Source organism: Phyllobates terribilis, unplaced genomic scaffold (genome assembly GCF_046119375.1).
Source record: "Phyllobates terribilis strain yellow unplaced genomic scaffold, ASM4611937v1 Scaffold_12__6_contigs__length_324123572, whole genome shotgun sequence".
Taxonomy (NCBI): Eukaryota; Metazoa; Chordata; class Amphibia; order Anura; family Dendrobatidae; genus Phyllobates; species Phyllobates terribilis.
Genome location: NW_027362772.1, coordinates 243,551,468 through 243,566,633, shown reverse-complemented (window position 1 = coordinate 243,566,633; position 15,166 = coordinate 243,551,468). Strand labels below are relative to the sequence as shown.

The 15,166-nt window shown below is 45.2% G+C and overlaps 1 protein-coding gene across 1 annotated transcript in view; it reads right to left on the bottom strand.

The window, feature by feature from the left end:
• Nucleotides 1–12,857: 12,857 nt before the first annotated feature.
• Nucleotides 12,858–15,166, bottom strand: part of PDPN (podoplanin) — a 72,068-nt gene continuing 69,759 nt past the window's right edge. The window contains exon 5 of the mRNA XM_073656757.1: nucleotides 12,858–14,962. Coding sequence (XP_073512858.1) covers nucleotides 14,956–14,962 — 7 coding nt within the window. The 3' untranslated portion in view covers nucleotides 12,858–14,955. The remainder of the gene's footprint in view (nucleotides 14,963–15,166) is intronic.

Below are 15,166 nucleotides of genomic sequence, written 5' to 3'. Positions count from 1 at the left end.
GAAACCAGCCGGCAGGGGATTCCAGGTCCTCTGGCCATAGAAGCCCGGAGGCTCAGTCACAAGGAAGGGACCAGCACCGCCATCGAGGAGCGGAGGCTATCAGAAGGCCCCAAGTCACCAGCCATACGGGTGAGCACCACACGGTATACTCAGGGACGTGGGCTACTTCCACTCGCTTACAGCAAGGTAGCCAGGAAGAGTGCAGATAGACGGGGAGGCCTACAACTCCACCTGGCCAGGGGAACTCCTGTTTGCTCGCAGACTGACCAGGCCCCTTATGCTAGCCAGCACTCCCGGGAGGGTCTGCCTTAATATCATCAGTAAAGACCCTGAACTGCACTGCAAAGACTGAGTCGTTCCTGCTTTCTCACCGCATACAGCACTACTAGTACCTGGACGCTCGCGCACCATCACTCCCATCATCCATATTCCCTGCCCTGAGGCCATACTCTTCCCGTGGGGAGTTATCCCATCTTTAGCTGCGCACACCACACCAGCCTCAGTGGACTGCCTCGCAGCGGCGGTACACCCTGACCTCAATCCACGGGTGGCGTAGTCGGACATTAAACCACAAAAACCCTATAGAGACTGCCACTGGTTTGACCACCCTGAGCCATGGGACCGGGTCACCGCCACGGAGACTACAACCCCCAGAGACCCGGCTCCGGGTAACCCACACGCTTGCACACACGGCCCAGGGGATGCGTCAGATGCAGGTGTTAGGGTCCCGAGCAGTACTCCATCCTTGCCTGAGAGTGACATACCACACCTCTGGGTGAGATGCAGTACCTCTGTGGCGACTGAACCCGCAGGGGTGCCACACTAGCTCTTGAAATGATAAACTAAAGCTGAAGCTCTAGAACTTTTTGTGTATAATTATTCATCACTGCTATTATATTTTAAAACTTTCACCCAAGTTTCCCAGACTCCTGAATGGCAATCTGCCTAGTTATGCAACTAATATTATATTTTGAAAGGTTCACCTGTGGCGCCCTGCTGCGCATTGGTGCCACAGATCCTAGAGGGGTGCATGGACGGATTCCTTCACAAGAGGCCCTCATAGCATACACACACCTCCACCTTCCACCTCAGATCAGCAGAGGGAGCCCGGATAGGGATATAAATAGGGAAGGTGGAGCTAGGCAGTTCAGTCTGGTCTGAAGTCTGAGTTTGTAAGTCAGTCTGGAGTCTGCAGTCTAGAGTCTAAAGTCTGCTGCTGCCAGAGAGGTTGACAGGTCAGTACAGACTCAGTGAGCTCAGTTAGCGAGCCTTAGGCGTGCCGACGCCGAAAGAGCGGTGAAGAGTAGCGAGGCCTACTGCCAGTATGAAGCCTAGTGATGGCCCCCGAGCGTGGCCGAAGGCAAGTGGAGTAAGCGAGCTACATAGGGGGCAGAGGAGCTTAACCAGCTCACCCCACAACCATTTACCGGACACCGGGTCCGCGTCTGCAGGGATCTCTATGACCAGCAGAAACTACCGGAACCCCTGGCGAACTATATGTCCCAGGAACACCAAAAGCTGACTGTCATTCCAGGGTCAGGAGTCACTGAGGCCCAAGAGACCAGGGAGTGTGATTTCCAACAGAAGGCCCTACCACCAGGTCAGCCGGTGCAAGACAGAGACCAAGTTAGGCTTAGCTCCAGGCAGGTCATAAACTTATCAGGAAAAGGCAAAAGACAGGAGGCCCCACACCCGCTCACTGTGGAGAGTCCTGATATGCACCCTTCACCCTACAGTGCCCTGGATCGTGCTTGAAACACCACCAGTAAAGGTACTGAAGTGAACTCCGGTGTGCGTGCCTATTCTTCTATCCTTCCTCTGACCCGGCTGGGTCCCCTCTGTCCTGCATCCCTACACTTACGCTGCCCTGAGGCCCCGCTCCACCTGTGGGGAGCCGCACCAACTAAGCTGCCTGAACACCGGCCTCAGAGGACTGTCGCAGCGCTGGTGATCCTCACCAGACACCACGGGTGGTGTCACGAACATTCCCTTTCCCATATAACTTTTCCCCATTATTCCTTGCTTTTAAGAGTGACCCCAGGGTACGGGCCCGGGAGCCGGCCACCGCGGCAACCCCCAAAACTAACAGCAAGGCCTGGGCGCCGAGTAGTCGTCCCCCATCCCCTGGGCGCGTCACACCCAGCTTTTCCAGAGCTCTGAATGGTGAACTATCAATTTATCAAACAATAAAGATCTAGGTACTTAATTATTGATCACTGTTATTATATTTTAAAACCTTCACCCAACTTTCCCAATCTGCCTAGTTATCCAACAATATAGGTCTAATTACACAATTATTCATCACTGGTATTATATTTTAAAAGCTTCACCCAGCTTTCCCAGACTCCTGAAGGGCAATTTACAGAGATATCCAACAATATAGGTCTAGTTTGCAATTTTTCATTACTGCAATTATAGTTTAAAACCTTCACCTAGTTTTCCCAGATTCCTGAATGGCAATCTGCCTAGTTAACAATATATGTCTAGGTATGGAATTATTAATCACTGCAAAACTAATCTAATTTGTCTAGAAAAAAAATCTGGGTGAACCCCTGAAGAGGTGCGTGGATGGTGGCGTTTTTATTTGGCTTCATCCAGCTTTCCCAAAAGAAACAATTGGACAGAAGTTTGAGTGTCATCAAATAAAGAGCTTTTATTTTATTAGTAATTTCTATTTTACGCTGAAAGCTACTTTAAAACTTCTGGCCCCAATTGCAAGGGACCGGATAAATAGAAGACCCAGTCCTGATTGAGTATTTCCTATGGTTTATTTTGCAAACAGGGTTCCAATTGATATTATTTAGACCCTAAAGATGTCACATTTATTGGTTGTTCTCCAGTTCCCACACATTTGACACACCTGAGCCACTACACCTGCCTTTTGTAGAACCTGCAAAGCCCGGACTGGAAACATCCTGCATCCGTGGGAAAATACTCACCACGCATGCGCTGACGTCATTTGCCGGCACTGCGAGCCACTGAGGAGTGTAAGCACGCGTGCGCTCCTCAGTGGCTCTGCAGGGTGGCAGGCTGGATGGTCACGTCCAGCTACGATCCAGCCTGCCATCTAGATGTAGCAGAGCTGGAGCCGTCGCAGGACACATGGATTATGTTCTTCACGTCGGAAAGGTGAGGATGAGGTTGCTTTATTATTTTACTTTTCTTGCAGATGACATTGGCTTCAGGTGAGATGGTAAGTAGAGTTTAATTAAAGGGAGTCTCTATTTATTTCAAATAAGATATTTTATTCTGGGTGTGGGTGTCTTTAATTAACATATCACTTTCACTATGGGGTTAGTAATGGGGGCGTCTTATAGACACCTCTCCATTACTAACCTTGGCTTGATGTCAGCTGGCATTATAAGTCGACATCAACCTCAACCCTATAATCCCACGGCCACCGCTACAGGGCAGTGGGAAGAGCGAAGCTAAGTGCCAGAGTTGGCGCATCCTATGGATGCACCATTTCTGGGGCGGCTGAGGGCTGCTGTTTCTAGACTTGGAGGGGGCCAATATTCAATACCCCTTCCTAGGCTATTAATATCAGCCCCCAGCTGTCTGCATAGCTGTTAAAATAGGGGGACCTCCACATCCTCTTTTTTTTGGAGGGGGTCCACCATTTTAATAGCCAATAAAGTCTAGGTATTCAGCTGGGGGCTGATATTAGTAGCCTGGGAAGCTCCGTGGGTATTACCCCCTTCCCAGGCTTCAAACATCTTTCCCAGCCATCTGCTTAACCTCTGCTAGACTATAAAATTACGGGGGACCCCATGCCAATTTTTTCCAAATAAAATCTTTATTTTAACAATAAATGACAAGTACAGTAACCAACACTGTCACTGTATTAATTATATATGTGACTGACATCTTTCTATCTATCTATTCTATGTATGTATATCTATTCGCATGGTCCGAGTGCTGTGCGATTTTTTTTTTTACACACACCCATTGACTTGCATTGGTGAGTCTCGTCCGAGATACGTGGCAAATCGCAGATGAGATGTCACTCATTGATTAACATTGGTCCGAGTGCAATCCGATTTTTTTATCGGATTGCACTCGTCCGTTTTTCTCGCAAGTGAGTATGAGCCCTTAGGCTCAGGCTACATGCTGACATTTGTCAGGCAATACTCAAATCACATGATTTTCTATGGTGTTGTGACCTCCTGCGACTGCAACGTAAGTGTTAAAATTTTTCCAAATTTTCTGTCGCTGGACGCAACTCGCACGTGACACACCTGCCATAGACTTCAATGCAAGTCACATGCGACTGTAGCTTGCATGCGACTTATCTAAAATTTGGCCTTTTTTTTCTTACAGTAAAGTTGCAGCTCAGCTTTAAAATAGTTGCACAACAGGAAGTTACAGACAAGTTGCACAGATGCTTTTGGTTTTTGTTTGAGAGTTCCTGCTGCATGACACATGTCACCATGTAGCCACAGTTTTAGGATGTGAGGCTGTCTAGGATTGATGCACTGGAATAAACTTGTGTTTCTCAGCTGCATACTCTCCATAAGAAGAAACATTACCCTGTAGATCCCAGTCTTAGCCTCTCACCTAGCCAAATCAGATCTCACACTTTGCACTGATGAGGTGCAACACCCAGAAACACTGTGTCTGCAAATTGAGATTCTGGTTTTGCTTTTATCCTAAGTCATATTGCAAGGCTCATTAAAAGGTCGATATTGACTTGTAGGATTGCTACTTCCAATAGGTGGCGCCAGCTTCTAGTCCACTTCCTCTCTGAAGAGACAATTTGCATACTTAATGTCCCAGAGGATCATGCAAGGTGTTTAAGTCTCATCATACTGGCATGCCAGACCTGGCATGTCACTCTCCACAAGGAGAGAAACCTTACCCCTTAGATCCTGGTCTGGAGATCAAATGGGTAACCGTGTACCTAAGGAAATGCTGTACACGAGGGTTCTTGGGCTTCTAATACGTACTAGTAAAGCTAACAATAGGGCAGAGCGTGAAGCCATTCATGCAAAAGAATATACAATGCATTAGTACTGAGGGTCCTTACCTTTGGTTAACTATCAAAACGTGTTTGCAGGTCCCTCTGGAGCTGCTGATGGTATCTTGCAAGCTACTTTCAGATTGAACAGCACAGCTCCTTCAACTGTCTAGTAGTCACTGCTGGGTACTGATGATCAGCTTTTATTCAAATGAACAGGACTGGATCTGCAGTAACCGGCGGTGGCCCCTACACTGTTGCAGGAGCTGTGCTGTTCAGCTTTGCAGCTGAACAGAGAACAGATGATTGGTGGGGGGAAATCCAACACCCCCAGAGATCTTGTGTTAATAATGACCTATCCTAAGAATAAGTTGTCAATATAAAAGTAGTGGAGCAACCCTTTTAAGGTGACTCTGAGCTTGTTGGAGGGGCATCAAATGTGTGTTCCTCCAGGATGAATCCTAGCCTACTCTTAGTCCCCCTGATAGAAAGTCACAGACAGATGTAAAAAAAGCAAACAGGGCGTTTAATTGAAGGATCTTCCAGTATGGAGGCTGGATCTTGTAAATTGCATAAGCAAACTATTTACAATAAAAATTAGGAACTCAAGTTTTGTTTGCACTTAACACCCAAATTTCACACCTGCATGGTTCTCCCAGACTCTCTCTCACTCACGCCTAGCCAGGCCACATATCCACCGACTTATCTCATACTTCTTTGCTCACTCTCCTTTGTTGCCAACATGGCATTGATTTCCACTCTTCAGGTCTGCTTCTGGGTTGACAACAAGGGACAATCCCCAACTGTGATGGAGCTCACAAGTGGGCTCCTCTTACACTCTAGGCCGAATAAAGTGTTGCATGTGCAATCCCATTGTAGTAAATACCAATTTTTCACCTTCGTTGCCTTTTGTGAGACTGTAACCATCAAGCTCGTCGCTTCTTGAAAGACTGTAACTATCAATCTTGTTGCCTTTTCATGTGTAACGTTATTCCAGAACCATCTCCTGTGTACACTTCCAGTATCGTTGAGTGGAAAAATCACATGACCATGTAGCGCCCTGCTGCGCATTGGTGCCACAGATCCCAGAGGGGTGCATGGACGGATTCCTCCACAAGAGGCCCTCGTAGCATTCACACACCTCCACCTTCCACCTCAGACCACAAGAGGGAGCCCGTTAGGGATATAAAAAGGGAAGGTGGAGCTAGGCAGTTCAGTCTAGTCTGGAGTCCACAGAGAGTGAAGTCTGTGTGTCAGTCTGCTGCAGCCAGAGAGGTTGTCAGGTCAGTACAGACTCAGTGAGCTCAGTTAGTGAGCCTAGGGCGTGCCGACGCCAAAAGAGCGGTGAAGAGTAGCGAGGCCTACTGCTCGTGTGAAGTCTAGCGAGGGCCCCGAGCGTGGCCGAAGGCAAGTGGAGTAAGAGAGCTACATAGGGGGCAGAGGAGCTTAGCCAGCTCACCCCAAGACCATTTGCCGGACACCGGGTCCGCGTCTGCAGGGATCTCTATGCCCAGCAGAAACAACCGTACCCCTGGCGAACTATATGTACCAAAAACTGACTGTTATACCAGGGTCAGGAGTCACGGAGGCCCAAGAGACCGGGCAGTGTGATCTCCAACAGAAGGCCCTACCACCAGGTCAGCAGGTGCAAGACAGAGACCAAGTTAGGCCTAGCTCCAGGCAGGTCATAAACTTATCAGGAAAAGGCAAGAAACAGGAGGCCCCACACCCGCTCACTGGGGAGAGTCCTGATATGCACCCTTCACCCTGAAGTACCCTGGACTGTGCCAGAAACACCACCAGTAAAGGTACTGAAGTGAACTCCTGTGTGCATGCCTATTCTTCTACCCTTCCTCTGACCCGGCTGGGTCCCCTCTGTCCTGCATCCCTACACTTACGCTGCCCTGAGGACCCGCTCCACCTGTGGGGAGCCGCACCAACTAAACTGCCTGAACACCGGCCTCAGAGGACTGTCGCAGCGCTGGTGATCCTCACCAGACACCACAGGTGGCGTCACGAACATTTCCTATCCCATATAACTTTCCCCCTTCTTTTAAGAGTGACCCCAGGGTACGGGCCCGGGAGCCGGCCACCGCGGCATCCCCAAAACCAACAACAAGGCCCGGGCGCCGAGTCGTCCCCGTCCCCTGGGCGCGTCAACCACCAAGAGCCATTGTATCCAAAATTCTTAAACCCTTAAAAGCAGACACCTGCCTCTAATAGTAGCGAACATAGCGCCAAACCCCCCGATTAACCATTTACTGTAGATACACCTGTCAATGGTTGAAAAATGCATTTAAGTTGTTTCAATCATGGGGTGTTAATGGGCTCCCAGGGACCTACCTCCATCTTTGTACTCATAAAGGATCATTATTCTTTTTTATACATAGTGCAATATTGTAGTAGCATAGTATAGTAGTATACAGTAGAAGTGATCAAATGATCTCAAGGTCAAGTGCCCTAGGAAGGCTAAAAAATGTGTAAAAAGTTAAAAATATACACTGTGTTCCAAATTATTATGCAAATAATATTTTCTCAGATTTTCCCAAATTACCTATATGAATTGCAGTCATTGTAATTTCCCAGTCAAATAACTATTAGAGTACAAACTGCCTATGATAACAGTATATTTTATTAAAAAAATAAAAAACTCAAACTGCACTCAAAATGCATGTTCCAAATTATTATGGACAGCAGAGTTTTCAACCTTTTCATTTTAATAAAGAAAAAAAAAATGGTCATTTTTGAAATTATAAGCATTAGCAGGTTATTACAAAATTAAATCAAACAGTTTTCAACTCAAAACTTTATTCTAGGTGATGTTACATTTGCACATAGGACCCCTTGTTCGAAAGGAGCTTCTGAACTCTCTCGTCCATTGAATTTGTCAGGTTTTGGATGGTTTCTGCTTTAATTGTTTTGCATGAGGACAGAATACCCTCCCAGAGCTGTTGCTTAGATGTGAACTGCCTCCCGCCATCATAGACACTCCTTTTGATGATGCTCCAGAGGTTCTCAATGGGGTTGAGGTCAGGGGAGCATGGGGGCCACACCATAAGTTTGTCCCCTTTTATGCCCATAGCAGCCAGAGAGGCAGATGTGTTATGTGCAGCATGAGATGGGGCATTATCATGCATGAAATGATCTCGATGGTCCAGATGGATGGAGTGGAGGATGGCTGGTTGATGGACACCCCATGCAAACACGGCTACGGCGCTAACAAGGAGGAGGTGGGGTAATGTTTTGGGCTGGAATCATGGGGAGAAAGATTGTCGGTCCTTTTAGGATCCCTGAAGGGGTAAAGATGAACTCCATAATGTATGCTGAGTTTCTCAAACAGCACTTCCTTCCATGGTTCAAGAAGAAGAACCGTGCATTCCACAGCAAGATCATTTTCATGCTTGATAATGCCCCGTCTCATGCTGCACATAACACATCTGCATCTCTGGCTGCTATGGGCATAAAAGGGGACAAACTTATAGTGTGGCACCCATGCTCCCCTGACCTCAACCCCATTGAGAACCTCTGGAGCATCATCAAAAGGAGTGTCTATGATGGTGGGAGGCAGTTCACATCTAAGCAACAGCTCTGGGAGGGTATTCTGTCCTCATGCAAAACAATTGAAGCAGAAACCATCCAAAACCTGACAAATTCAATGGACGAGAGAGTTCAGAAGCTCCTTTCGAACAAGGGGTCCTATGTGAAAATGTTACATCACCTAGAATAAAGTTTTGAGTTGAAAACTGTTTGATTTCAGTTTGTAATAACCTGCTAATGCTTATAATTTCAAAAATGACCATTTTTTTGTTCTTTATTAAAATGAAAAGGTTGAATACTCTGCTGTGCATAATAATTTGGAACATGCATTTTGAGTGCAGTTTGAGTGTTTTATTTTGTTTTAAATATACTGTTATCATAGGCAGTTTGTACAAAAACCTTTCAATTGTACTCTAATAGTTATTTGATTGGAAAATTACAATGACTGCAATTCATATAGGTAATTTGGGAAAATCTGAGAAAATATTATTTGCATAATAATTTGGAACACAGTGTATATTAAAAAATAAAAACCACAAAAATGAAAAATAGCTGTTTCCTTAAACGGAATCTGTTAGCAGATGTTTTGCTATGTAATCTGACAGCAGCATGGTGTTGGGGCAGAGACCCTGATTCCATTGATGTGTCACTTAGTTTACTGCAGTTCTGATAGAATCGTAGTTTTCTCTGCTGCAGATCTAGCAGTTCTCAGAATGCTGAGCCCTGTATAACCCTGCCCACACCACTGATTGGCAGCTTTCTATGTACACTGTGCATAGGCAGAAAGCTGCTAATCAATGCTGGGAGAATCGCAATGGCTAAGACTATAAAAAAAGGAATTGATAAGCACAAGGGAAGTGGTGCGGGTACACAAAGAGTACAAGTGTTGCACGTCACACCACTGCTGTACACTATTGTGCGCACATTAAATATTTTGTTCACACTTCTGCCCCAGGAAACCCTTCAGGTTTTGTGACAAATCTGCAATGTGTGCACAGGTCCTTAAGTGAGTAAGGAGTAAAATGGTTGAGCTGTCACCTGTGTGCACCTGCATGCCTTCTACCATCCCTGAAAGAAGAACCACTATGTCATGAAGGGCCATTATTACCATATTCTTAAAGGGACATACAGCAGAACATCTTTCACCACACCAAGTACTCAAAGTCTTCAAGTAATATGGGTGTGTGGGGGGTGTAACCCTCCTCAAAAAAACAAGGTTAAAAGAAACCAATCAGAGGGTTTTTCCCCTTTAAAGCAGCCTCTGTAGCGGTTTATTTTCTGTGCTTTCTGAAGGTGTTTTTATTTGCAGAAGTAGAAGCTAGATTTGCTCAAAATACAGCTTTAAAGCGAACTTGTCAGCACATTTTTTATATACTGTACGTAAGTGGCGGGGTGGCTGTATGGACGCTTATCCCAAAATAAAACGATACCTTTTCTTAGCGATCCGATGTACAGTACCAGTCGTGAAAAATCTAGTGTGGAAGCCAAATGAAAATCAGGCTGAGGGCATGTCAGCACATTTGGATACCAGTTGCAGTGACACACCCCCAGTGCACTTCCAGCCTGATTTGCATGTGACTTCTACATTAGATTTCTCATGATTCTATAATATAGGTATTTTTCTTTAGGGATAAGTGCCTACACAGTCGTACTAATACTACTTCCATATTTAAAGCCTTGCCGACATGTTCCCTTTAAACCCTATGATCATCACTTGCTGATTATCTTTGTCACGGGTTTACCACGACAAAGAGGGGTCAGAAGACCGTGGTGTCTTATTTCACGTACTGCTGCACTGATTAGAAGCACTTTACCATCATATGAAACAGTGCAGGTTTCTGCTAGCAGTACAAGGGTTAATCCATTCATTTGAGAGCTTCCCTGCTTTGATGGTCTCAGCTGTTCAGTGTTGGCCACTCCCCTCTGCTATATATAATCGACTCTGGCAATCAGGGATTTCCAGTGTTAGTTTCATACTGCCTGGTTCTGGAGTTGGAGGTGTTGTTTTTGCAGTGTTGTTCTAAAGACTGTTGCTTGGTGATTCGTCTGTGTGCCTCATCTTCTCCTATTTGATTTTTCTTCCTTTTACTTCCCAGTGCTATGTTGTCTGTGACTGCATATTTGTATGATCGATATAATCATTTATCCCTGTTCATCTTCCCTTGTTAGTCTGGTTTGTGTATTCTTATGCACTACTACTCCCCACTTCCCTGGGTGAGGGAGGGGACAGATGAGGGCTGATTTAGGAGCTCAGCAAGGCAAATGGCTCTGGTGTCTTCACCATCAGAAGTAATCCGGGAAGCAGGAATAGCTAGGGCGCCCCTAGTTTTAGGGATAGGGAAGGAGACCCTAGCCCCAGGATATCCTACAACAGTGTTGTGACAATCTTTTTTCAGTCTAAGGGGTGGAGCCATTGGGAAGAGAAGTTATCCTGGCTGTGCCATAATCCTTAGCAGTCTGGTATGATTGACATCTCTGAGGGCAGGGAATATCACCTCAAACCCATCTGCGCATGCTTGGTTGTTTTCTAATTTTTGCCCATACTGAGAGAAGTCGCTCACATTTACCAATATTGCAAAAGAGTTTTACATTCTTTTAGACATATTTCCAAATTATAGTACATACATAGAGCAAAACTGAAGCCAGGACAAATCTATCCCGCCTCACTGCGCCTGCGCCGGACCTCGAAGACAAGAGATCATCCATGGAATTTTAGGAAATGTTTTTCCATTTTGATGAGATCGTATGATGTTAAGCAATAGAACAACATTTGGATTACACATATCACTTTATTATCAGTCATCGCTCATGATGATCGGGACCTACATTGGAAATCAATGGTCATAAGTAACGCCATCCTGTGCACAACATGCTCCATTGCCAGCAATCAGAAGCCAATGTCAAACAAGGCATTTGAGATAACATATTCCCATCATGCATTTCATTTTATGGATATACATTTGTAGGGGTGGGGGGGGGGGGCATCTGTTTGGCCTCTTCATCTCTTGGCCATACACCTTACAATCAGTATTGGAGGACCTGTCCTGTTTTACATTACACCGATAACCCATTAATGTGAATGGAATCCGTGTGTAATTCCTTGTTTGTCCTGCGGAAGTGCTGCAGCAAAACGTAACACTTACTGCCAGGTTTCCGTACAGATCGAGCTGATCTCTGGGGGTCCAACATTGTGATCAGTTTATTGTCAAGGGACATGTTTAACACTTAGGGATTGTCCAAAACGGAGAACTCCTTTAAGCACATTAGCTGCTTATATGGTCACAGATAGTTATATGTCCTAATGTGATAGGAATAAATAAGTATGACATGGGGGGAAATGTACAGGATTGTGACATGCTATTTGTGTAATAAGATGGAGGATCAAGGCAAATATTTTGTCTGAGAGAAAATACTTTACAAAAAGGGAGCGCCACAATAAGCACAAAACCACAATGTCTAAACTGAGGAGCGTTCATTACAATAATTCTGCCTGGGAAAAGTCTTATTTTTTTGTGAAGTCTAAGAAAGCGAATTAATATTTATTTGTGGAAAAAAACCCTATCCATGCATACCAACCATCCTCGGGTCTCTGAGTAGGCGGGGCTTATACAAATGCTTTTGTAGTGTGGGTGGGGCTTATAGAATACTGCTTCCTGGGAGGAGTTTATACAAATACTTATTATATCTGGGTGGGCTTATGTTTTTTTTACTGTGTGGGTGGGTCTTATACAAATATTTTGATGTGTGAGTGGGGTTATATAAATTGATTGTCCTGTGTATTTGGGTCTTCTACAAATATTTGTATCTGTGGGCGGAGCTTATGTAAATGATTTCACTGTGTAGGTGTGACTTATACAAACACTTTTCTGTGTTGGGCTTATGAAAATGCTTTTACTGTGTGGGTCAAGCTTATACAAGTGGTGTTACTGTATGGGTGTGGCTTCTAAAAATGCTTTTCCTATGTGGGAGGAGCTTATACAAGTAATTTGCTGTATGGAAGAGTTTATATAAAAAGTTTTCCCTGTGTGGGTGGGGCTTAAATAAATGCTTTTCTGTGTGGGTGGGGCTTATACTGTTTGGGTGGAGCTCATACAAATACTTTTCTGTGTGGGTGGGGCTTATAAAAAATTATTTTCTGTGTGGGGCTTATACAAATACTTTTCTGTGTGGGTGGGACTTATAAAAATACTTTTACTGTGTGAAGCTTATCAAATGTATTTTCCTTTATGGGAGGGGTTTACTGTGTGGGTGGGCTTATACAAATACTTTTCTGTGTAGGTGGGGCTTTTACTGTTTGGGTGGAGCTCATACAAATACTTTTCTATGTGGGTGGGGCTTATAACAAATGCTTTTACAGTGTGGGTGGGGCTTACACAAATATTTTGTGTGTGGGGGGGCTTATAAAATTTATTTTCCTGTATGGGAGGGGCTTATACAAATGGTGTTAATGTGTGGGTGGGGTTTATATGAATACTTTTGTGTGGGTACGGCTTATAAAATGCTTTTCCTGTGTGGGAGGAGCTTACACAAATATTTTGCTGTATGGGTGAGGTTATATAAAATGTTTTCCCTGCTTGGGTGCGGCCTATACAAATGCTTTTCTGTGTGGGTGTGGCTTATAGTGTGTGTGTGGGGCTTATAGTGTGTGGGTGTGGCTTATAGTGTGTGGGTGGGGCTTATAGTGTGTAGATGGGGCTTATAGTGTGTGGGTGGGGCTTATAGTGTGTGTGGGGGGCTTATAGTGTGTGGGTGGGGCTTATAGTGTGTGTGGCTTATAGTGTGTGTGTGGGGCTTATAGTGTGTGGGTGGGGCTTATAGTGTGTGTGGCTTATAGTGTGTGGGTGGGGCTTATAGTGTGTGGGTGGGGCTTATAGTGTGTAGGTGGGGCTTATAGTGTGTAGATGGGGCTTATAGTGTGTGGGTGTGGCTTATAGTGTGTGGGTAGGGCTTATAGTGTGTAGATGGGGCTTATAGTGTGTGGGTGTGGCTTATAGTGTGTGGGTGGGGCTTATAGTGTTTAGATGGGGCTTATAGTGTATGTGTGGGGCTTATAGTGTTTAGATGGGGCTTATAGTATATGTGTGGGGCTTATAGTGTGTAGATGGGGCTTATAGTGTGTAGATGGGGCTTATACTGTATGTGTGGGGCTTATAGTGTATGTGTGGGGCTTATAGTGTTTAGATGGGGCTTATAGTGTATGTGTGGGGCTTATAGTGTGTAGATGGGGCTTATAGTGTGTGGGTGGGGCTTATAGTGTGTAGATGGGGCTTATAGTGTGTGGGTGTGGCTTATAGTGTGTGGGTGGGGCTTATAGTGTGTAGATGGGGCTTATGGTGTGTGGGTGTGGCTTATAGTGTGTGGGTGGGGCTTATAGTGTTTAGATGGGGCTTATAGTGTATGTGTGGGGCTTATAGTGTTTAGATGGGGCTTATAGTGTATGTGTGGGGCTTATAGTGTGTAGATGGGGCTTATAGTGTGTAGATGGGGCTTATAGTGTATGTGTGGGGCTTATAGTGTATGTGTGGGGCTTATAGTGTTTAGATGGGGCTTATAGTGTATGTGTGGGGCTTATAGTGTGTAGATGGGGCTTATAGTGTGTGGGTGTGGCTTATAGTGTGTGGGTGGGGCTTATAGTGTGTGGGTGGGGCTTATAGTGTGTAGATGGGGCTTATAGTGTGTGGGTGGGGCTTATAGTGTGTAGATGGGGCTTATAGTGTGTGGGTGTGGCTTATAGTGTGTGGGTGGGGCTTATAGTGTGTAGATGGGGCTTATAGTGTGTGGGTGTGGCTTATAGTGTGTGGGTGGGGCTTATAGTGTTTAGATGGGGCTCATAGTGTATGTGTGGGGCTTATAGTGTTTAGATGGGGCTTATAGTGTATGTGTGGGGCTTATAGTGTGTAGATGGGGCTTATAGTGTGTAGATGGGGCTTATAGTGTATGTGTGGGGCTTATAGTGTATGTGTGGGGCTTATAGTGTTTAGATGGGGCTTATAGTGTATGTGTGGGGCTTATAGTGTGTAGATGGGGCTTATAGTGTGTGGGTGGGGCTTATAGTGTGTGGGTGGGGCTTATTTTCTCATGGATGTGAATTTTCATTTTGGGAGTTACACAGATAAAATTAGGCACAAATCCCATTTCAGCCTCAGGTAAAAAAAAAAATGTAAAATTTATAAAACGAAACAATGGCTACCTATATAAATAATAACTAAGCATTGTATATAAAAGTATATGGGTAGAGCCAGGTGACCGTCCCGCTTTGCAGGGGTCTGGGTGTAGCCTTCTTCACGTGGAATAAATATATATTTCTGACAACTTTATTATTGAGTCAATTCTTCACCATCTCCAGTGGCGTCTTCATCTGTCGTCAGCATCACACTCAGGATATGTGTTTTATGCCTATAATTCACAGTCAGAAGGTTGTAAGCTCCTGTACAGAATAAATGATCATTCCTGCGTTCACCTCAGGGCCTGCAGAAACAAAAGCCGCATATATCAGAGGGAAGTTACATATCTATATCGGTTGAAAAATACAAAGTTCAGCTCCGCCAATGGTGCTGGCAGCGCTCCAGAGAAAGAGATCTCCAGACAAAGGATATAGAAAGGACAAACGCCCCTAATGTCAGACTGTCAGACATATAGCCTGATGCTACAAGTCAGGGGCCTAACTATAGG